This window comes from Martes martes (assembly GCF_963455335.1).
Source record: "Martes martes genome assembly, chromosome: 2".
In the NCBI taxonomy this organism is placed as follows: domain Eukaryota; kingdom Metazoa; phylum Chordata; class Mammalia; order Carnivora; family Mustelidae; genus Martes; species Martes martes.
The window spans coordinates 57110598-57135003 of NC_137889.1; the positions used below are offsets into that span (position 1 = coordinate 57110598).

Here is a 24406-nt window from a genome sequence, read left to right on the forward strand (position 1 = left end):
AGCAGTGAGGAAGCTTTCTCTCCCATTTCAGGCCCCCTTCTGGCATAGAAAAATATGAGCTAAGCGGATGAATTCTGGTGCTTTGCTTACAGCTATGAGAAGTATGGTAAATGCTTATTGTGTGAAAAGTCTATACCCAATAACATGAACTAACTTCCTAATATTTCATCTGCCTTTTTCTTATTCTGATGGGATATTTCCAAGAGTTTTAAAAGATAAATTTTAAAGCCTCAAGACAGTCAGGCAAAGAAAAATGTCTATAGTCATTTCCCCTGAAATGGAAATCCATTATGTATAGAATTTTGGAGAATGTTTACATCTCTAGCTCCTTGCCAGTCTTTAGTCATAATCCTTGCTCCCCATATACCTGTCATATGCACGGTGATTTCTTTTGAGAATTATTCAGTGGCTGCATAGTAGGGAAGACTGTTTATTTAGATTTGAGCTTTATTCAATAAATTGACCTCTTTCTCCTGCTCAAACTTGTACATTATTCCAGCTCGATGTTTTAGTGTACCATTTGAAATTGCCAATATTAAGACTATTTTGGAGCTACTAAAACAGCAATTATATATGGTTTAACTTGAAAGTTCCCATAGGGTGCACCTGGGTGGCACAGTATGTTAAGCGTCTGACTCAGTCTCAGCTCAGGTAGTGATCTCCTGATATCAAGCCCTGCGTCAGGCTCTGCACTCAGTGAAGAGTCTGCTTGGGATTCTCTCTTGCTCTCCCTCTGCCCCTCCCACTCATGATCTCTCTCTCTCTCTCTCTCTCTCTCTCCCTCTCTCTAAAATAAATAGATAAATCTTGGGGTGTCTAGGTCATTCAGTTGGTTAAGCATCTGCCTCCAGCTCAGGTCATGATTCTAGAGTCCTGGGATCGAGCCTCGCATCAGGTTCCCTGCTCAGTGGGAAACCTGCTTTTCCCTCTCCCTCTGCCTTCCCCCACCTGAAATAAATAAATAAAATCTTCAAAAATAAAAAATAGAAAATCTTAAAAAAAAGGTCCTGTAGTTCCCATACACCTTGGTATTTTTGCACTTGTTTTCTGCCCTTCTAGAATGCCATCATTAGTTTCCTAGGACTGCCATTACAAAGTACCACAAACTGGGTAGTTCAGAACAACAGAAATTTATTGTTTGGAGTTCCGGAGGCCAAAAGTCCAAAATCAAGATGTCAGGAAGCCATGCTCCCTTGAAAGCACTAGGGAGGGATCTGTTCCAGGCCTCTCTCTCCTAGCTTTGGGTAGTTCCTTGTCTTGTGGCAGCCTAACTCTAATCTTCACTTGGTATTCTCCCTGTGTATGTGTGTATCTGAGTTTTCCCTTTTTACAAGGACACCAGTGATATTGAATTAGGGACCAACCCTGCTCTACGACAACCTCATCTTAACTAATTGTATCTACAACAACCCTATTTCCAAATAAGGTCACAATCTAAGGTACTGTGGTTTTGGACTTCAAAAGATGACTTTTGGAAAGACACCAGTCAACCCATAACAAATGCCTGTCTGTCCATCCTTAATACCATTTCTCTTTGTAGCCTGACTCAGCCCAGACAGAGTTTATTTTCTCTGGAGAATCTTCCCTAATAGCCTCTCTCCACCATCCACCACATACACATGCTCCTCCCAGACTGGGTTGGGCACCTCTACAGTTCACTGTGATACACTTACTCCACTGTATTGTTGATGTCTTTGGTCACATGTCTCTCCCAGATGGGTATGAGCTTCTAGGAGACAGAGAACAAATATTGTTCATCTTTGCATCATCCCACAAGCCTGGCATGTAGAAAGTGCTGCATAAAATACTAGCTAAACTATTGAACAAGTGAATGAACTGTATCAATGAAAGAGACCCTGCATGGAGATGTACTTTATGCAGGTCTTGCTTCAGACAGTGCTGGTCAATGTACCCTCCTTTGCCAGAGCCTGTGGAGATGCAATTAGTAGAGAGAATACATTGGTAGAAATGATATTAGTAGGGAATTAAAATCATGGGCTTGGTATTTGCCAGGTCCTGTGCTGAGATAGACACATTATCTCATTAATCCTCCCAACAATATAATGTTATATCATTGTTATCTCTATTGTGCAGAGGAATAATCTGAGGCTCAAAATTCAATAGTTCCTCTTAGGTCCCCCAGGTGATGCGAGTTCTCTTGTTTATGTGTCTGAGGCTATCCTCGCTCTGCTGTATCACCTGAGCTTTTAGACCAGAAGCCTTGGATCCTTTCTCCTAGGGAGTGGCTTCAGCTCTTTTGTCCTGGTGCATTAGTGAATCTGAGATGCCTCGACTTACAGGATCCCAACTGGTATGGAGGCCTCCTACTCTCCTGCCCCTGCCCCCAGTTCCAAATTGACCTCCACATCCCAGAGGACTGGCTCATGAAAATCATCAGATCCTGGAGGCAGGATGCCACTTGGCTGCTTTGTCTGGACCATGGCTGCTTCACCCAATGCTCTATTGTGACCCTGATGGTCAGGCTGTGAGATAGTAGGCACACAGAGCAAAACCCAGACTTGGTCCCACTGAATTGAATTTGTACAGTCTCACCTGAAGGCTTTCCACTGACCTGAGTAAAGACCAGGGCCAATGAAAGGATGGAGGGATGGAAAAGCAATACTCTGCTGCTGGTTGCCCTGCTGCTGCCCTGGATACACAGCTCCCTAGCATGTAGGTGGCTCATGGTGTTTTTGTGTCTGTGCCTCACTGGGGCCCTTGCTCACTAGGGTGCAGGAGGATCACCTGGGGACCTTGTTCAAAAGGTCAAGTTCTAGGATGCTGATTCCACAGCTCTTGGGGGGTGGATCCAGGGAACTGCACTTTTATTAAGCCCTTTACGTGAATCTGATGCCCTCCCGGGGTCACCTGGACCAGACTTTCAGATCATTGCTCCCACAACACCTTCAACTTTAAAGTTATATGTGGAGGAGACTGGGTGTGTGTGTGTGTGTGTGTGCGCGCGCGCGCGTGCATGCACGCGCGCATGCGTGTGTGTATTTTATGTGTATGTTAGGTCCCAGAGTTTTCCATAGTGGATGGCTGAGAGGGGTAACCAGTCTTTGAGAGGGGTAACCAGCCATCAAGCTGGAGATGAAACTAGCCACATTCCTACAGCTTCAAGGTCATGAGTAAGGCTGCTTTCTCTTTGAAAACATTCTGAAGGATCATGTGGAGCCTTATTGGCCTAATGCAAAACAGTAACATGGTATAACTATAATGAAGGCAGTGTATTAATAGCTACTATGGATTCCCCCTGGGTTCTGAGAATTTCTGGAGAATTGAGTTATGTTCAGTCAGTTGTTGGTTGACAAATATTATAAACCTCTACCATGTGCCAGGAGTTGTTTTAGGAGTTGGTTTATAACAGAGATTGGCATATTCATTTCCTATGCTCAGGCAGTTTTACTATCTAATGAGGGGAAGGATGTGTTAAACATATAAAATGAGTAAATAAGTTAATTTCAGTTCTTATTAAATGGTATAAAGCACAAAAGTGGGCTTATATGATGGAAGGCTGTAGGTGGTTGTTGAGACTCTGATAGTAGGTGGTCTCAGGAAGGCTTTCAGGAAACTTCAAAAAGGCTTTGAGAGCCATCTGATAAGAAGGAGACATATTTCCAAGCAGATGTGACAGCAAATGCAAAGGCCCTGTGCAGTGAATGAGCTCAGTACATTTTGGAGGCATACAGATTGATGTCGCTGGGACAGAGTGAATGGGAATGGGGCACTGAAGAGAGACGGGCTCAGAGGGACCAGTGGGGTCCAGATCATGCTGAGCCTTATAAAGGCAGAGGAAGGACTTTGGATTTTATTCTGGTTACAATGGGAAGCCATCAAAGAGTCTAAACAGGAGAGCGAGAAATGAGAGGTACTTGAGACACTGGCTGCTGCAGAGGATAATGTGTGCAGGGGCAAGAGTGAGTGAGCATGAAGGGGTGATGGCCTGGATGGGTTTAGAACAGCAGGCATGCAGGGAAGTGGTTGGTTTCTGGATATCTTTTGATAATGCTGACTGAACTGGCTGATGCATTGGATGCCAGGAGACAGAGAAAAGGAGGAGTCAAGGTAACTCCCAGATGATATTCTTGCCTAAGCAAACAGATGCAAAATGTAACTGTGGGAAACATATAGGAAGGCAGATTTGTCTTTACTGGGATCAAGTAAGCTGAGAGTTCTATTTGGGCCACATTAAGTTTGAGGTGCCTCTTAGACATTCTTGTGAGATACTGAGTAGGGCAGTTGGTTAAAAGAGTTGAGGGCTAAGTGAAGAGATCTGAGAGGTCAAATGTGAGATCTTCTGTATAAAGATGGTATTCGAAGTTATGGCTGGGAGGAGATACCCTAGGACATACTTTGCTAAAGTGAAAAGAGAGAGAGGTGGTCTGAGGATTGAGCCTTGGATTTTGGAAGGACAGGAATATTTAGCAGAAGAGCATAAGTATGACCATCGATATAGAAAGACAACCAGCAAATGCTTTCTCCCACTAAAATTTTGCCCAGAGATGACCCCAGATTTCACCGAGGGTTTGGGGCAAAACTCAGACCTCTTTCTCCTTGATCCAGATTAGAGTGAAGCCAAATGCCATCCCTCTAAATCAATGTCACATGAAATGTTACATGAACTTATATTTGTGTTAAAGATGAGAACACTGAAGCTTAGAGATGTTAAATCACTGGCCCCAAGTCACACAGCCAGCAAATAATGCAGGCAACTCAGAACTTCTGACTCCAAAACCCATTTCCTTCCCTCTTCACCAGGTGCCCTGCCAGCTAGGGCAGAATCAGGAAGTGTCATACTAAGACCAGAGTGCCTTTTGCACACTTGAGTTCTGTCTCTCTGGTCATTCTTCTCATTCTCTCATAGTCACCAACATATCAGTAGAATCTTTAGGGAGAAAGACTATTTGTCTAAGACAGCTTGATAGTATGAGCAAAGAGAAAACACTTTGGACTAAAAAGCTGAAATGAGGCCTTCCTATCTTAATCTGCTTGGTCACATCCCTGGGTCTGGATCAATCAGTCACTTGGGAAAAATCTAGAGTCTGAAGTGATTTCATTCAGGTGGGGCTTGCAAAGGAACATTTCTGAAAGTCCCCCAGGAATTTTGAAAATTTTGAAAATTTTGAATTTTGAAAATCCCCCAGGAATTTTGCTCTGTGGTACTGACAGACCCAAAAATTCATTTGGTTCTCTATCTACAGAAAATAGAGCCCCCTGGGCTCCCAGGGATTCTCCTAAAATTCACAACCACAGGTCTTTTATTTTTCAAGTCAATCCCAATTCTATGTAATTTTCAACAAAGTTGAACCATTAACATGAAAATATTTAAAAAATTATTGTACTTGCATGAGATTTTTCATGTAAATACATGGACATTTCAGTATGTATGACGTTTGGCAGCCTGACATCAGTATCAATAAAGCATTTAAAACATTGTAATTGAAGTGATATACCTCTTAAGGAAAAATTAATAAGGAGGCTAAAATATATATTTTAAATATAAGAATTAAATAAAGATGACATTTTACATTAATGTAATTCAAGTAAAAATATTTCCCTCTCACCATTTTGAACTGTACAGTGTGTTAGATTGGGAAAGAACCTTAGAGATAATCTTATCAAATCCCCTCATTTTTTAAAGTTTTTATTTAAATTCCAGTTAGTTAACATACAGTGTAATATTAGCTTCAGGTGTGCCATATAGCGATTCAATACTTCCATACAACCCCTGGTGCTCATCACAAGTGCACTCCTGAGAAAACTAAAGACTCTATAGGTAGCCTGTTCCCCTATAGAGAAATTCCACAAACAATATACAAATATTTAATACAAAGAATATATAATTGGGCCCGGACTCTCCTGAATTTCACGTGCAGTCTCAGATTGTCCAGATCAGCCTCAATTCTGTGCAAATACCAACAAGGTGGAATATAACAATATGGCAGCAGTTTTAGACTTCTGTAAGATTTTTTACATCACTCTGTAGTTTCCACCCACTGATGGTGGATCTGAACAACCCTGATACTTCATCTCCGAGAAAGTCCTGCAAGAGTCTGAAGGCCCACCTGAGTCTTCTTTCCTCTCATGTTTCTTGTAAGGTTTCTTGTGTCGGCCACTCATCTCTGAATATACTCCATTTGTTAATGTCATTCTTGCCTGTGTGGCTCCAGACTGACAACCATTCAAATGCTGCCCTCTATGAAGTAGAGAACTTAGCAGTGATGTCATGTTATCAGCATCTTATGGTTGATATTTTCATGTGAAAACTTCCAAGCTCCCTTCACAGCCTAGAGCTTTGGATCTATTATTTTTCTATCTGGAGTTGCAAGACTTTTTTTTTTTTTTTTTTTTAAATGTTTTTTTAAGATTTTATTTATTTGTCAGAGAGAGAGAGAGAGAGAGAGCGCGGATCACAGGCAGACGGAGTGGCAGGCAGAGGCTGAGGGAGAAGCAGGCTCCCCGCTGAGCAAGGAGCCCGATGTGGGACTCGATCCCTGGACGCTGGGATCATGACCTGAGCCGAAGGCAGCTGTTTAACCAACTGAGCCACCCAGGCGTCCCTGGAGTTGCAAGACTTTTATTGAGTTTGATATTGATGGCTCATGCCCAGGATCCAGATCTGGCCAGATAACTTTCAATCTCAGTTCTCTCATTTGTAATATTCGTTCTTGCTCAGTTTTATGCCAGGCCTTATCGTGTACTTTTCCCACAGGTTTAAGATGAGTTTTTACCCATTTAAATTTTAAAGGTATCTATTAGCACTAGCCTGGTTTGGTATCCTACTGCCAATCTAACGCCCCCAGACCCTCAGCAAAAACTACTGATAGATCATAGTCCTTTTTTCTATTGCACTTAGATGCACCTTTGAACTTGTCTTACATAGAGGACTGCAGATAGCCACTGCCTCCCAGTCAGACTTAGCTCTCCAGGTGAAATCTTTTCTCCATCTCACTCCAGAATTGCAGGTACACACAGAGTTGAAGACCAATGCTTTGGATATAATGTCTCAACCTGTTTGATGTTCACCTTAGAGAGCAGTCATCAGATCACATACAATCATTTTAGCCAATAAGATTCTCAAAGAATTGAGCAGAGACTTTGTTGAAATATAGACATACTGTGAAAGCTATTGGCAAGAAGCATAAGTAATTAGACTTCAGAGCCAGACACACGTGACTGAAAAATCCCCATCTGCCCCATACAAGCTAAATAATCATGGGCAATCACATGATGTCTCAGAGATTATTTCTTCAACTATAAAATGGGAATAATAAAACATATCTTAGGGTTTGGCTGGGAATATTAAGTGTCTCACACGTATGCAAAATGCAGAAGCTGACTCATAGTAGGTATTCAATAAGTAGTAGTTATTATGTTGCAAAAGACTGATATATTAGGGATTTTTTTTAAATTTTTTATTTCTTTTCAGCGTAACAGTATTCATTGTTTTTTCACCACACCCAGTGCTCCATGCAATCCATGCCCTCCCTAATACCCACCACCTGGTTCCTCCGACCTCCCACCCCCCGCCCCTTCAAAACCCTCAGGTTGTTTTTCAGAGTCCATAGTCTCTCATGGTTCACCTCCCCTTCCAATTGGAGATTTTTAACCGTGAATCCAATCTGAATCTTAATCTTTAGTGGTTTTGTTTAAGCTTTCACAAATCATTATCTTATTTAAGTATTTAGAAAATTTCCCAGAGATTCAACTTTGTTTTATTGTAGATTAATTCCAAGATTTCCTTTTTGACCCTGAAAACTCAACATTTTCATTGGAGGTTGGGGTTCAGGGTCCTTGCCGTGTGTGGTGTTCCACTGGGAATGCCAAAATGTCTTTCTTGACAGGAGCAATGTGGGTGAGGAAGATATTCCCAAGCAACAGCTCCTTATTCTCTTTGTATCTTCATATGAAATGACACCTGTATGAGCCACTTATTCTCCCCCTGCCCAAGTCCTTCTGACTTAGGAACTCAAAGAACAGTCAATTTTTTAGGTGTGGGGGGACACAGCATTTTGAACTAAAGTCCCTGAATTCCTGATCACCTGTACAGGATTTTACCACTGATATTAAGACCTTTACTGTCCACCCTATCCATCCATCCATCCACCCATCCATCCATTTATTCATAAGGATATATTGGGTTTCCACCATGTACCAGTCTCTAAATCAGATAATGGGGATACGAAAATTAGCAAAACATGCCTCTTGCCTTCATAGAGATTAGAATTTAATGGAGGAAATAGACTTTAACAGTTTCACAAATATTTAATTTCTGCTGTTAGTGGAAGGTAGGGTGTCAGGAAAGAAAGTTATACTGAGGGTAGCTTATGTAATCTTGAAAGGCAAGGAAGATTTCTTAAATGACTTTATAATTGAGCTAAAATGTGAGGGATACACAGGAATTAAACAGGCAAAGAGGGGCATGTGCGATAGGAGCCTGTCTTTCTGGCAGAGGCATGGAAAAAAGCCCTGGGGTAGGAAGAAGCATGGTACTTCTGGGGAGCTGAAAGGCCAGGAAAGTTGGAAGAGAGAAACCCAAAGGCAGAGATAAGCAGTAGCAGGGCTGGTGTTTGGCAGTGGTGGTGACATGCATTGGTTGTGGTAAAATGTGGTAGTAATGAGCGGTGTGATAAGGGTGACATGGTGGGGACATGTGGTGGTGAGGTTGTATGTTGTGTTGTGTGGTGGCAAGGTTGTGTGGTGGTGAGGTTGTGTGGTGTGGTAACCTGTGATGTGGGGATATGTGGTGGGGATATGTAGTACTGGTGTTGTGTGGTGGCAGAGTTGTATGGCTATGGTGATATTTGGTGATGGTAACATGGGTAGTAGTGATGTGTGGTGTGGAGATGGTTTGAATAGGTATACCTTTCATATTATACATGTCTGTGGAAATTTTTTTAATATCATTGTCTTTTCTCCCCATGCATAAGTATGGTTAGCAATTAGAAAGCAGTTTGCCCAGTGGTAATGAAAAGAGATTCTGGAGCCAGACTACCTAGGTTAAATCTTGGTTCAGTTATAAACTTTTGGGTTTTGGCCAGCTGTCCTAACCCTAACAGAGAATTAAATTGTTTTGTACAAAACAGAATGGTGCCTGGCAAGTAGTAAACACTCAATGTTTTAGATTTTATGATATTTATTTTTCTCATTACTCAAATGACATTTAGAAGACAACAAAAGATCTCAAAACAACCCTACCACATAGAAAATGCCAAAATTTTCATTCCTTTTAAAGTGCAATTGGAATCCCTAGAATTAAATTAAATGAAAAGCGGTGCCACTAATTACAATAGGAAATACAGGACAGCAATCAGGAAGGAAGGGGCTGACCAATTTCCCTTTGCCTGTAGAATTTCTGGTGTCTGTGTCATCCAGGTATAGAAATTGAAAATATAAGTCCATGGGGCACCTGGGTGGCTCAGTGGGTTAAAGCCTCTGCCTTCAGCTCAGGTCATGATCCCAGGGTCCTGGGATCGAGCCCCACATCAGACTCTCTGCTCTGCAGGGAGCCTGCTTCCTCCTCTCTCTCTGGCTGCCTCTGCCTACTTGTGATCTCTGTCTGTGAAATAAATAAATAAAATCTTTAAAAAAAAAAAAGAAAGAAAGAAAGAAAGAAGAAAGAAAGAAAGATAGAAAATATAAGTCCAGAGCTAAGGAGAAGGATTTTATGGTCTATGCCAAGGTACCATACCACGGCCTTATTTTTCAGAGGATACTGAGGCCTATTTTCAAATAAATGAATATTCCAATTTAGGCTTCCTTACTGAGAGGCAATAAAAAGATCCAGCTCCAGGGTTTGTGATGGTGTCTCCTTTCCCACAAGCCCTCAGAGGGAGACCCTTCCAAAAAGCAAAGCTGTGGTGAAAGAAGGAGCCATTGTTCCCAATAAACACATCATTATAATTGTGATGCCTTTCACCAGCATTAGGAAGCATCATTCTTGTTTGATGGATCTCCCACCTGGTGCTAGTTAACCTGGCTAAGCCACTGCTATCTGTGTGCTGGGGAGGCAAGAAGAAGGGACACTATACTTAAGTTTCTTCCAAGCCAACCAACCTTGACAGTTGAGCCCTGGTTCTCTTGTCCCTCTCCCTTCTTTTTGCTTTCAGTGACCTGTGGCCAAAGAAAAAGTAGCAGGCCTGAGAAGTCAGAAACTTTGGAAATCATAGGCGGGGAACCTGCAGACATCACAGATTTTCCATGGCAGGTGAGTATTCTTCACCACAGGAGACATATCTGCGGAGGATCGATCCTCAGCAGGTGGTGGATTTTAACTGCGGCCCACTGCTTCATAAACAGACATAAGTAAGTATTCCAGACAGACATGTTTTAACTGATGTGCTAGAATATTTGTCCTTACATGCTTATTATTCTCCTGGAAACTCCATCCAAGTTTGTCAGTCTCGAAACGAAATACCAGGAGGCTAAATATATGCCTGTGTGATTGAATATCACACTTTGCAGGTGGTAGAGACACTGTTCTCTTCCTAGGATGTTTTACATCTTATTTCATGGGACCCAGATGGCAGAACAAATGTTCTTTGGACTTCTTGGCATCTTGCCAAGTGCATGTGGTCCTGGTCCAAACCTTTGGAAAATACTTTCCTAAGCATTTGCATTACTTGGGGAGAAAATGAACTTGACAGTGACCATGGATTCCGAGAATCCTAGAAGGGATTGGGATCCGAGGGGAGGGTACCAGGCCTGGCTGCATGACAGAAGTTCCTGAGATGCTGTCTTAGCTCAGGTCCACACATCAATATCTTTGAGAAACTTCCCAGGTGTTTGTTAATAGCTAGCCCACCCCTTCTTGCAAATCAAGATCAAGTCCCTCAGTTACTTTCAGGCATGACTTTCAGACAGTTGTTAATAAAATTTCCAAGTGAATTTTCCCAAGAGGCCATCAAGGCAAAAGCTGGTTGGCAATGTGGCAAGTCTGGAACTCGGGTCTGTCTTCTTCTGCCCAGTCAGGGCCCAAGTGCATGGCCCCAGCTGTCTCCATCCCTCCAGCTCTCAGGATCACAGTCTCACACTGGTGGAATTATTTTCTCTTAAGGTTCACCTTTTTTGCCTTCCACCACTTACCTTTTTGTTCTCCTTCTTTTGTTTTGACATAAGATCTGACTTGGAGATTATACATAGTGAAAGAAGCACTGGCACCAAGAAATCGAAGAGGATGAAAGTGGACAAGATAATTACTCACCCTTATTTTGACAGCTGGCTCTTGGATAATGACATTGCTTTGCTCTTGCTCAAATCTCCGTTTAAGTTGGATGCCGAGAAAGTACCCATCTGCCTTTCAGAAGTCACTGACATAGAGAGCTGGAGAAATTGCCGGGTGACTGGATGGGGCATTACCAGTGAGTTCCTATAGCCCAACCCAGTGGGGGATGGCACCCTGGTTGATGTTTTAAATGAGAAAGTAAACTCTGAAGGCTCTGCTAGCTCTGGGAAGTCTGCCTGGTGGGTTTGGAAACTTCCGGTTTCTTGTAGCAAATTTTATGTCCATATTATAGAACACAAACCCTAAACAAGGACTCAGTGATAACACAGGAAGAAGTGTTTAGAGTCCAAGGGTGACTTGGAGGAATTTTGGGGAACATATTGATGGGCAAAGGAGTGGCAAAATGGACTGGCTCCAAGAAGCCCACACTAATGTCAGCAGAGCAGCTCTGTTCCAGTTGATGGTGTCAGTTCTGCTCCCCTGTAACAAAGGGCTTGGTGGCCCAAATATTTGAAAACTACAGAGCCAGGCCAAGGAGAAGGGGACAAACTGAATATAAATTTGTCCTTATAGAGTCAACCTGTAACAATATACAAAAAGGGAAATAGCCTTCTCTTCAGAGAATGAACATTCTAGGTATTAGGTTCACCTCTTAGATAGATAGTGAATTACTCAAAAGCTCTGACATGATTCAAATCCATCTTTATGAGCCATGGGCCCCAGGACAGAACTTGCCATCATGGGTTTTCTTTTTCTTATGGATTTAAATGAAATACCTTTTTAGGATTACAGAGTTAGCACCTTCTGCAGAGTGAGAAGAGTACACTTAGACAGGGATCCAATAGATACCCAGTTGTGGGGAGCTCTGGATTCAAAGGGGATGGGATTGAGTGTCTCCTGAACACCTCTCCACCCTAAGTCCAGATTTGGATAGTTCTCTAAGCCATACAGTAGTTCCTTTGTCATTGAGGTGAAAAGACGTGATGGTGAATGGGTGCTTGACCTCAGCCTGAAAGGACCACTTTGAGCTCAGGGGCCTCTCCCTATCTGCTTCTTCTTTGGGTCAGTTCCTATGAAAAGTATGAGGCAACAGCTGAACAAAGTCAGCCTCGACCTGGTCAAATGGGAAACGTGCTCCTCTGTTATGTATGTGCTCACCAGGAACATGCTGTGTGCTAGGAATGCTGAAGAAGGGAAGGACGCCTGCCAGGTAATGGAGCTTGTCCCTTGTTAGGAGAGGGACTGCCACAGAGGGCTGATCAATATTTCTGGGATAATTTGCTCCCTGCTACCCCCTCTGGATAAGTTTCCTAATGGCACTGTAACAAATTACAACAAACAGGGTGGATTCAAACAATGGAAATGTATTCTCTTATAGTTCTGGAGGCCAGAAGTCCAAAATCAAGGCATCAGTAGGGCCATGCTCTCTTTGGAGGCTCTAGGGGAGGATACCACCTGGCCTCTTTCTACTTTTGCTAGTTTCCAGCAATTGGTGGCATTCCTCAGCTTGTAGGTGAATCATTCCACTTTCTGCCCCAATCTTCACATGGACTTCTCCCCTGTATGTCTGTCTCCCATTTTCTCTTCTTCTAAGGATTTCAGTTATTGGATTAGGACCCACCCTAATCCAGTAGGACTTCATTTAATTTAACCAAATACATTTACAACAGCCCAATTTCTAAATAGGCTCACATTCTGAGGTTCCAGATAGACTTGAATTTGGAAGGGATGTTATTCAGCCCAGTACAGATGCTCTGTAACCAAAAGGAGACTGTGTGGGATAGTGGTTAGGGGTGCAATTTCCCCTAACTTCCCTCTCAGCTCCTCTACTTACAACCTGTGACTTCCCTCCATGCCTGTGCTTTTTCAAATTTCCTCATCTGTAAAATGGGAATGTTAAGAGTTCCTACCTTCAAGGACTATTGTGAAAATTAAGTGAGTCAATGCACAAAAGCACTTAAAACTGTTCAGAGCAGAGGATGGTCATAGTAAATTCTACAAATATAATTTTTTCCATTGCCATCTCTTACACCTGTTCAGTGCTTAAGAGTGTACAAATCACTTCCACAAATACACAAAAGGGTTGCCAACTAGCCCTGGGAAGCAGGCTTATTTCAGATGAGGAAAATGAGGATCAGAGAAGCTGACAGCCTTACACTGGCAAGTTAAATTACAGACACAGAATTCTAAGGAAGGCACTCTGTCTTCTGAGATTAGAGCCATCTTTTGGGTTCCAGTAGGAGCAGGGCTCCAAATCCATCAGCCCAGCCTGGTCATGTCCAGACTTGGCTAGTTCAACAGCTACAGAAATGCTGGGAGCTCCTATTGAGTACAGGCTTGCCAGATAGCAAGGGAGTACAGGGCATCAGAGGTGTTGTTTCCTTCCATCCACACAGCCGCATGGCAGGAAATTTAGTTATTATCACCAGCATCGAAGCAGAGCCCTAAATGCTGAAGAAAATTTTCACATTGTCTCAGCTAAATGCTCCCCCTGACATACAAACCAAGATCTGTTGGGCTTCAGAAATAGAAGGTCTTAACTGTGCTGCTGTTCTGCCTCATATCCTTCACGTAGATCCCCTCATCTCCACAGAAGAGATTGTAATTATTCATTTTCAAGAAGGGTCAGAGGACTTCCAATGACCTCAAAGAATTGGGTAAAGAAGAGTTTGGTTCAAAGTTAGCTGATGGGCACAGTGATCATTCATGATAACAATCTGGTTTAGAAAAAAATCAAAGAAACCCCTATCTTGTTTGTTGTATTTGTTTTGGATTTTGGGTTTTTGTCATACTACTGAATGGTGCTTCTTTTCAACTTTTTTGTGTCTCACTTAACATTTTCAAAAATAAGTCTTTGTAAGCTGTGAAACAATATATAATAAAATAAATAATAAAATAAATAACAACTATGTACTCATATTTGCATACTCAAGGTTGTGGACAATTATATTTGACTAAGGGGTTGCCTCTGCATGGCTAGAATTAGAAATGTTATTTATTTCATTTATTTATTTGAGTGCATGGTAGGGAAAATTCAAATGTTATAGATGGATGTACAGTGAAGCGGAAGTTTATCTCTTACACTTGTTGTCCTGTTCACTCCCCAGAGAAACCATTTTTACAGTGTGTTACCTTTTATCTTTCCTGAAATAGTCTTTTCACATATAATCATATGTGTGTTTATATATAAATTCACTTAATTATATAATTATGGGTATTCTTCCTGTTCTTTTTCCATATCTGAGATTTCTAACTTTTTTGATGAAGGTACATAATTTTTAATAGAATTTAGTAAGTCACAGAGATGAAAAGTATTGCATACAGAATATAGTGAATAGTGTTGTAATTACATTGTATGGTGACACTTAATGGCACTGTATAATGCATAGAATCATCATACGACTATGTTGTGCACCTGAAATTAATATGACATTGTATGTCAACGATACTTTAAAAACTTTAAAATAAAGAAATGGCCCAAAGATTTGGGGGCATTGAAAGATTGTGTGTCCCTCAATTTTCATGTCATTGATGTCCATTCTCCTTACTTGTCCTTATTTGACAATCTTTTTCACGATGCTTTAAAATTTACAAATTGTTTCAAATTTAATGTTTGAAACCACAATATAACATTTTGACTCACTTTTGGTATCTTTTGCATTTTATAGTATCAGTTTATGTACTTGCTGTATTCAACCAATTACCTATTAGGAGGTATAATGGAAATTTGTTTTTGTTTTTTACTTTTTGTTATTATGAACTATATAGAAAGACCAAAATGGGTTGGCTGAAAGTAGATTTAAAATAAAAAGGCAGTGAGAGGATTGTAAGAATTCTGAAAATCAACGAAAGTATTGAGGTAAAATGGATTAAAAAAGCACTCATTGGTACATCAAAATGAACACATGTGACTCAATGATGATGCTGATGCTGCTGCTGCTGCTGCTGCTGCTGCTGATGGATATTCTTTTTTTTAAATCAAACTATCATTCATTGCCATTGTTTTTGACCAAATTGTTTGCCACTTTGTCTGACAGTCATGGGGCTGGGAGTATAGTCATGCAGTTGGAGAGCCTAATCAAACTGTCCTCTCACCAAAAGACACTATAAATGCTTTTTGTCTTGTGCCAGTTGTCCACACCTCAATAGGCTATAGGAGTAAGGTGTTACTGCCCCTTCTACTCCCAAACAACTTTTTTCTCCTAGGGTGACAGTGGGGGACCTCTGGTTTGCCAGAAAAAAAACAACGAAAGCATATGGTACCAGCTGGGCATTGTCAGCTGGGGAGAGGGCTGTGGCCAGAAGGAAAAGCCTGGGGTATATACGAAGGTGTCTAATTATCTGTTATGGATTAACACGGAGACCACGCTCTCAGGAAGGCCCTATATGCATGAGCCAGACTCTGGGTACAGTTTGCTTCAATCACCCTGGGCCATCTTGTTACTGTATTTTGTGATACTTCTATTACACCTGTGATTAAACACTGTAGAGCCTCAAAACCAAGTGTCCTCGGTTTTTGGAGTAAGGTCAATGGTGGGGTACAAGGGATTCTCATAGAATTAATTGTGTCTGAAATAGTCTTATAATACACCTGTAACCTACTGCAGAGCTAATTGTTCCCTTGGAACTTGGAGGCAGGTTACCAATTTCATCTTAAGGCCTCTCCAGAGGTTTGGATGGAGAACCTTTGCATGGAGAGGGGCATGCCAAGGATCTCTGAAACAGAAATCCTATTCTTTTCTCTCCTATAAACAGATATCCTCCCACAGATTCTTTCCAAAGGAGTAGAGAGTCCCCCCCCTCTTTTTTGGTCTTAAAATAACATTCCAACTCTTTTCTCTTCTCTTCATTTATAGCTAATCCCTGAGACCTACAGATTTGGTCTTCAGAAGGATCCTGTTCTTCACCTTCTTTTGCTTTCGTAGCTACCACCTGGCCCAGAGCCCACTAAATACTGCTTTGGGCTCTCAGAGGTCATATGGAACAATGCTCTGATTCAGGATCAGGAAATCATTGAAGTAGAAATGTCCTAGAGATGAAGTGGGAAAGAAACACACAGCTAAATGGGTTATAGTAGTCAAGGCACCTTTGCAGGCCAACATCAGAAACAACCTGAAGCAAAAAAGGAAATGATAAATATATTGGGGTAGAACAAAATCAAAGGAATTCCTGTTCTAGTAAATAGTGTCTAAGAACAGTCCAAGACTGCATTTTGGACCATCGGAAAGAGTAGATGGACCCTCCATCCTTCATGCAATCACCCATGAGTGTAATTTTTCCAACCGGACAAGAGGTAATAAATGGCATTCTTTTCTGAGGCAATTAAGCACATTTTTGAGGAGAGAGGGAAAAGCTGTACTCAAAAAGATAGGTGTTTTTATAAGAGTTTGCCTAAAGTAGAATTCCTTGAGCTGTGAATAACAACAACAACAAAATAAAATAAAAAGGTGAAATCTTTTCTGCATATACATAGTGAAAGGGAAGAAAAGAGGATGAAGAGAATTTCTCTGTGCTAGTTTTCATTGGCTGCATCAGAAGAGGACAGCTTGGCCACCATCTGAATCTAGAGAGTGGGTGGAGAAGCATTTCAGTAGATGAGAGCAGGTATGTAGTTGTTCTGCCGAAACTGCAGAGCTACACTAAACTTTTGACTATTGGTAAGCAGGGAAATACACCTACAAGCAGATGGATGACTGTTTCTGAAAAAGGTAGGTTTATAAGAATTTCCTCTCTTTCATGAAAGCAGCAGCTGTGACGCAACTTGGCCTTCAACTTGGCCTTCAGAGGACAGAGGCTGGGAAAGACTGAGAAGCCACAGTCCTGTGCCTTCAGCTCAGGGCAGAGGCTGACAGAGAGGTTGAAACAGCCTGGCCACTCAGCCAGGATCCTGGGAAAGGAAGTGTGTGCAGGAAGAGGGCTGCTTTGACTCCATTACAAAGCATGTCTGATTTTTGACAACACTGCAAGGAAGAAATAAGAGCTCAAACTAGTAATTTTTTTCTTTAAATTGAGGTATAAATTACATAGAGAGACATGCCCAGTTGCTTATATATTGAGTGTGTGTGTTTCAACAGATGTATATATTTATGTATATATTTATTATTTATTTAGCTTATATTTATTTATTTAGCTTTAACATTTAGGTCTATGATCTACTTTGAAATAATTTCCATGAATGATGTGATATGGATCAAGATTCATTTCTTCCATATACACAGTCAATTTAGTTGAAAAGACCTTCTTTTCACCCATTGAATAGCCTTGATGTCTTGGTTTAAATCAGCTGACCATAAAATATAAGTGTGGGCCCGTTTATGGGATTGTTTTGTTTTGTTTTGTTTTGTTTGCTGTCCTGGGTAGTCTGGAATTAGGTGTCTGATTTGGGTTTTATTTGATATCTGATTTGGATGGCTTTGTTACCACTTGAAAATAGGACACAAGTAGTCTGTGGCATGTACTCATTTAATTATCACCTATAGTGTCTTAGAATGAATTAACAATTGAAAGCAAACTTTGGCAGACCAAATTGCCATTGAAATGGACCATTATAATAGAATGAGAAATACAAGGGCTATGGGAGTAGCCTAACTACCTAGAATAATGCTTAAAGAAACTAGTAAACTCAGGGTTTTATGTTTTGGGCTTAAGCCATAGTCAAAGAACCAGAGAGTGTCTCTATCTGCTATGTGAAAAGTATCTTCTCTCTTGTAGCTGCAGAGCCAATGTAGCCAAAATTTAAGTCTCTAGTTTAATGACACTGGTTGCATAAATACAGTATAAATTGAACTCACAGCTTCTATAGGTCTCTCTTAGAAAAGATAGGACTGGGGGAAAAGTAGAAACCTGAAAACTGAAATAGGATATTAGGGTGGATTTATATGCATCTATTTTTAAATGGAGGTACTATCAGCATTATTCACATATGGTGAAGTCAACAGATGAGGAGACAACTGTCATTGAAAAGATAGTGTGTTACAGGTTGGAAGAAGAGGGAGCACAACACACTATGTAAGACCACCTGGGGAAGCAACAGGATTGGTAAAGATGCAGAAGGAGCAAAGGGAGAAGGTGGGCAAGAGCCTTTCTGTGGTTTTTGCAGGAAAGAATGAGAGAAGCAGGCTAAGCAAGTTAAGCTGGTTTGGGAATGGCTAATTTGAACAATTTCAACAGGCTCTGGGGTGTAGGGACTGCCTGCAATTAACAGATGGTGGTTCTGAGGTGATTAGAACAGTGTGTGAGGGTTCAATAAAAGGGCATGATTAATACAGTGTCTGAGTACTTTGACCTAACATATCCCACTGAGTCTCACTAGCTAGCAGAAAAATCCTTCCTCTCCAACAACTCCAGCCATCCTCTGATTCAAAGTACTGTAATGACCTCACATGAGGCAGTTACCTTATAAATAATGCTATTTTCCTCAAGACTCAACCCACCAACTCTCATGACCTCTGGTTTCTAAATACAGTTTAGTTTCATAGCACCCCACAGGAAAAAGTACAAATAATTAGACCTGGGAGGACATTAAACAACAAAAAGGTGGCAGAATTTTGCTAACATTAGAATAAAGCTGCAAAATATTGTTAAAATAAAGTCTAGGGGTGCTAGAACAGGAAGGAATCAATGTAGCACCAGATGGGGTCAAATTTTTCAATATTGTTAACTCATCACAAATTCTGGATTCAATAAACTGATTTTAAAACTTGAGAGTGAGTGGCTTTAATAGTCTGCTTGCTTGGTTAATTAAAACCTACATTTAAAGGGGGCCTATATTAGATGTCCCACTGACAAATGGATAAAGAAGATGTAGTATACATATATACATATATACTGGAATACTATGAGGCCATCAAAATACATACTGTCTTGCAGAGTGGCTGCACCAGTTTGCCTTCCCACCAATAATGCTCGAGAGTTTCTTTTCCTCTACATCCTCACCAACCCTTGTTCTTTCTTGAGGTTTTTTTTTATTATTATTATTTTAGCCATTCTGAGGGGTGTGAGGTGATATCTCACTGTGGTTTTGATTTGCATTTCCCTAATGATGAGTGAAGGCATCTTTTCATATGTCTGCTGGCCAACATCCGGATGTCTTCTTTGGAGAAATATCTATTCATGTCTTCTGCCCATTTTTTAATTGGATTATCTGCTTTTTTGGTGTTGAGTTTTGTAAATTCTTTATATATTTTGGATACTAACCTTTTATTGGATATGTCATTTGCAAGTATCTTCTCCCATTCAGTAGGTTGTCTTTTAGTTTTGTTTCTTGTTTCCTTTGCTGTACAAAAGCTTTTTATTTTGATGAAGTCCCAATAGTTTATTTTTGTTTTTATTTCCCTTGCCTCAGGAGACTAATCAGAAAGATGTTGTTATGATCGATGTCAGAGAAATTACTACCTGTGCTCTTTTCCAGGATTTTTATGGTTTCAGGTCTCACATTTAGGTCCTTGATCCATTTTGAGTTTATTTCTGTGTACGGTGTAAGAAAGTGGTCCAATTACATTCTTTTGCATGTAGCTGTCCAGTTTTGCCAACACCATTTGTTGAAGAGATTGTCTTTTTCCCATTGCATATTCTTGCCTCTTTTATTGAAGATTAATTGATCATATAATTGTAGGTTTATTTCTGGGCCTTCTATTCTGTTGCACTGACCTATATGTCTATTTTTGTGCCAGTGCCATACTCTTTTGATTATTATAGCTTTGTAATATAACGAAGTCTGGAACAGTGATACCTCCAGTTTTGTTTTTCTTTTTCAAGATTTCTTTGGCTATTCAGGGTCTTTTGTTGTTCTCTACAAATTTTAGGATGGTTCATTCTACTTCCATGAAAAATGTTGTTGGTATTTTGATAGGGATTGCTTTGGGTAGTATGGAAATTTTAACAATATTTGTTCTCCCAATCTATGAGCATGGAATATATTTCCATTTCCTTATATCATCTTCAATTTCTCTCATCAGTATTCTATAGTTTTCAGAGTGTAGCTCTTCTGCCTCTTTGGTTAAGTTTATTCCTAGGTATTTTGTTATTTTGGGGGCAATTGTAAATGAGATTGTGTTCTTAATTTATCTTTCTGCTGTTTCATTATTCATATATAGAAATGCTACAAATTTCTGTACATCTCTCTGCTTGACTTACTTCAGCTCTCAGGTCCCATCCCTATTGATGCAAATTGTAGGTATTCATCGTTTCTAATATCTGAATAATATTCCATTATATATATGTACCACATCTCCTTTATGGTTTCACTCATATGTGGAACATAAGCAATAGAATGGAGGACCATAGGGGAAGGGAGGGAAACCCAAAGGGGGAGAAATCAGAGAGGAGGTGAACCATGAAAGACTATGGACCCCAGGAAATAATCTGAAGGTTTCAGAGGGGAGGAGGTTGGAGGGAGTGGTAATAGCGTAATGGATATTTAGGAGGGCATGTGCTGTGATGAGCACTGGGTGTTATACTTATCTAATGAACCACTGAACACTACATCAAAAACTAATTATGTACTATACAATGGCTAAATGAACATAATAAAAAAAAATTTTTTAAAGTTATGTACATTGATTCTGTATCCTGTGACTTCATTGAATTTGATTATCAGTTTTAGCAGTTTTGGGGTGGAGTCTTTTGGGTTTTCTATATATAGCGTCATGTCATCAGCAAATAGTGAAAGTTTTCCTTGTGCCTCACAAATTTGGATCCTTTTATTTTTGTTGTTGTTGTTGTTGTCTGATTGCTGTGGCTAAGACTTCCAGTACTATGTTGAATGAAAGTAGTGAGAGTGGCCATCCTTGTGTTGTTCCTGACCTAGGGGAAAAGCTCTCAGTGTTTCTCTATCGAGGATGTTGTTAGCTATGGGTTTTACATATAAGGTCTTCATTCTTTTGAGGTATGTTCCCTCTAAAGCTACTTTGTTGAGGGTTTTTGTCATGAACGGATGTTATAGTTTGTCAAATGTTTTTCTGTATCTGTTGAAATGACTATATGGTTTTTATCTTTTCTCTTATTGATGTGATATATCATGTAGATTGATTTGCAAATATTGAACCATGTTGGCATCCCAGGAACAAATCCCACTTGATCATGGTGAATTTTTTTTTAATGTATTGCTGGATTTGGTTTGCCAATATTTTGTTGAGGATTTTTGCATTTATGTTCATTAAGGATGTTGGCCTGTAGTTCTTTTTTTTTTTTTTGTGGTGTCTTTCTCTAGTTTTGATATCATGGCATGCTGGCCTCATAGAATGAGTTTGGATGTTTTCCTTCCTCCTCCATTTTTTGGAAAAGTTTGAGAGTAGGTATTAACTATTCTTTAAATGTTTGATAGAATTTGCCTATGAGGCCATCTGGTCCTGAACTTTTCTTCATTGGGAGTTTTTTGATTATGGATTCAATTTCATTGCTGGTAATTGATGTGTTTAAGTTTTCTATTTCTTCTTGTTTTAATTTTGGTAGGTTATATGTTTCTAGGAATTTATCCATTTCTTCTAGGTTATCCAGTTTGTTGGTATATAATTTTTCACAACATTCTCTTATAATCCTTTGTATTTCTTTGGTGTTAGTTGTTACGTCTCCTCTTTCACTTGTGATTTTGCTTGAGTCATCTGTTTGGGGTTTTTTTGTTGTTGTTGTTGTTGTTGTTGTTTTGATGACTGGCTAGAGGTTAAACAATTTTTTGATCTTTTCAAAGACTCAGCTCCTGGCTTCTTTGATCTGTTCCTTGTTTGTTTGTTTCTATATAATTTATTTTTGGTCTAATCTTTATTATTTCTTTCCTTCTGCTGGTTTTGAGTTTTGCTTGTCCTTCTTTTGTTAGGTCCTTTAAGCATATGGTTAGACTATTTATTTGAGGGTTTTCTTGTTTCTTTAGATAGGCCTGTAGTGCCATACTTTCTTTTTTAGAACGACTTTCTGCATCCCAAAGATTTTGGACTACGGTGTTTTCAGTTTCATTTTTCTTCATGTAATTTTTGTTTTTTTCTTTGATTTCTTGGTGACCCATTCATTGTTTAATATCACGCTATTCAACCTTCATGTATTTGTGCTCTTTCCAGATTTTTTTCTTACGGTTGATTTCTAGTTTCATAGCATAATTAGAAAAGATGCGTGATATGACTTTGATCTTTTGGATTTATTGAGATTTTATTTCTGGCCTAATATGTGACCTATTCTGGAGAATGTTTTATGTGCATTTGTAAAGAATGTGTATTCTGCTGTTTTAGGATGAAATGTCCTGAATATATCTGTTAAATCTATCTGGTTAGTGTGTCATTCAAAGTCACTGTTCCTTGTTGATTTTCTGTTCGGATTATCTGTGCATTAATGTAAGTGAGGTGTTAAAGTCTCCCACTATTATTGTATTACTACTGATTAGTTCCTTTATATTTGTTATTAACTGTTTTATGTACTTAGGTACTCCCATGCTAGGTGCATAAATATTTAGAATTGTTATATCTTCTTGTTGGATTATCCCTTTTTTATTATATAGTGTCTTTCTTTGTCTCTTTTTATAGTCTTTGTTTTAATGTCTATTTTGTCTGATATAAGTATTGCTACCCCAGCTTTCTTTTGACAGCCATTTGCATGACAAATATTTCTCCATCCCCTCACTTTCAAATTGCATATGTCTTTAGGTCTGAAATGAGTCACTGGTGGGTGGCATATAGATGGATGTTGTTGTTTTTTTTTAACCATTTTGTCACCTTATGTCTTTTGTTTGAAACATTTAGACTACATTCACATTCAAAGTAATTATTAATAAGTATGCATTTATTACCATTTTGTAAATTTTTTGTAGTATCAAGTTTTTATTTAAATTCCAGTTAGTTAACATAAAGTGTAATATTAGTTTCAGTAGAATTTAGTGATTCATCACCTATATACAACACCCCGTGTTCACCACAACCAGTGCCCTCCTTAATACCTATCTCCCATTTAGTAAATCCCCCACCCACCTCCCCTCCAGCAACCCTCTAACTATAGAGAACCTTTGTTCTCTATAGTTAGGACTCTGTTTTATGATTTGTCTCTCTCTTCCCCCCCATTTTCATCTGTTTTATTTCTTAAATTCCACATATGAGTGAAATCATATGGTATTTGTCATTCTCTGACTTATTTTGTTTAGCATAATACACTCTAGCACAACCCACGTCATTGCAAATGGAAAGATTTCATTCTTTTTTAAATTTTTAAAAAATTTTAAAGATTTTATGTATTTATTAATTGGGGAGAGAGTGTATGTGAATGAGGGAGAAAGGGAGAGAGAATCTGAAGTAGAGTCCACACTGAGCACAGAGTTCGATGTGGGGCTCAATCCCACAACTGTGAGATCATGACCTGAGCCAAAACCAAGAGTTGGATGCTTAACCAACTGAGCCACCCAGGCACCCCAAGATTTCATTCTTTTGATGGCTGAGTAATATTCAGTATATGTGTGTGTGTGTATACATACACATGAAGATGTGATATATATATATAGACACACACATCTATATGTTCTAGGTTATCCTAAACAACTTCTTTATCCATTCATCAGTTGATTGGCATTTGGGCTCTTTCCATAATTTGGCTATTGTAGGTAATGTTGCTATTAACATTGGGGTACCTATATCCCTTGGAATCAATATTTTTGGTTGTTTTTGTAGTTATCTGATTGTTTCTTCTCTTGCTCTCTTTTCTCATGGTTCATTGGCTTTCTTTAGTGATATACCTGGATTCCTTTGTCTTTTTTTTTTTTCCTTATCTACTACTGGTTTTTTATGTGTGGTTACCATTAGATTTGTATACAACATTTTCTGCATATAGCAGTCTATATTAAGTTGATGGCTACTTAAATTTGAGCCCATTTTTTTATATACCATATATCAAACACTACCACATTTTTAGTATATGCTGTCATACTTTACATCATTTTATATTGTGAATCCCTTGACTGATTTCTACAGATATTCTTACTGCTTTCGTATTTCCTACTTTTCTTAGTCCTCCTTACGGTCTTTTCTTTCCACTCAGAGTCCCTTTTAGCATTTCTTGTAGGGCTGGTTTAGTGGTCATGAACTCCTCTAACTTTTGTTTGTCTGAGAAACTCTTTATTTTTCCTTTTATTCTGAATGATAACCTTGCTGGATAGAGTACTCTCGGCTGCAGATTTTTTTCTTTTTAGCACTTTGAATATATCATGCC

The 24406-nt window shown here is 39.6% G+C and overlaps 1 protein-coding gene across 1 annotated transcript; it reads left to right on the forward strand.

Moving 5' to 3' along the window:
* Positions 1–2592: 2592 nt before the first annotated feature.
* Positions 2593–15703, forward strand: LOC308339191 (serine protease 52-like; the record flags this gene model as incomplete). Its single annotated transcript, XM_080797646.1, is given in 6 exon segments — positions 2593–2620; positions 2623–2673; positions 10113–10308; positions 11122–11363; positions 12295–12437; positions 15434–15703. Coding segments are annotated over 6 exon segments (930 nt in total).
* Positions 15704–24406: the final 8703 nt, after the last annotated feature.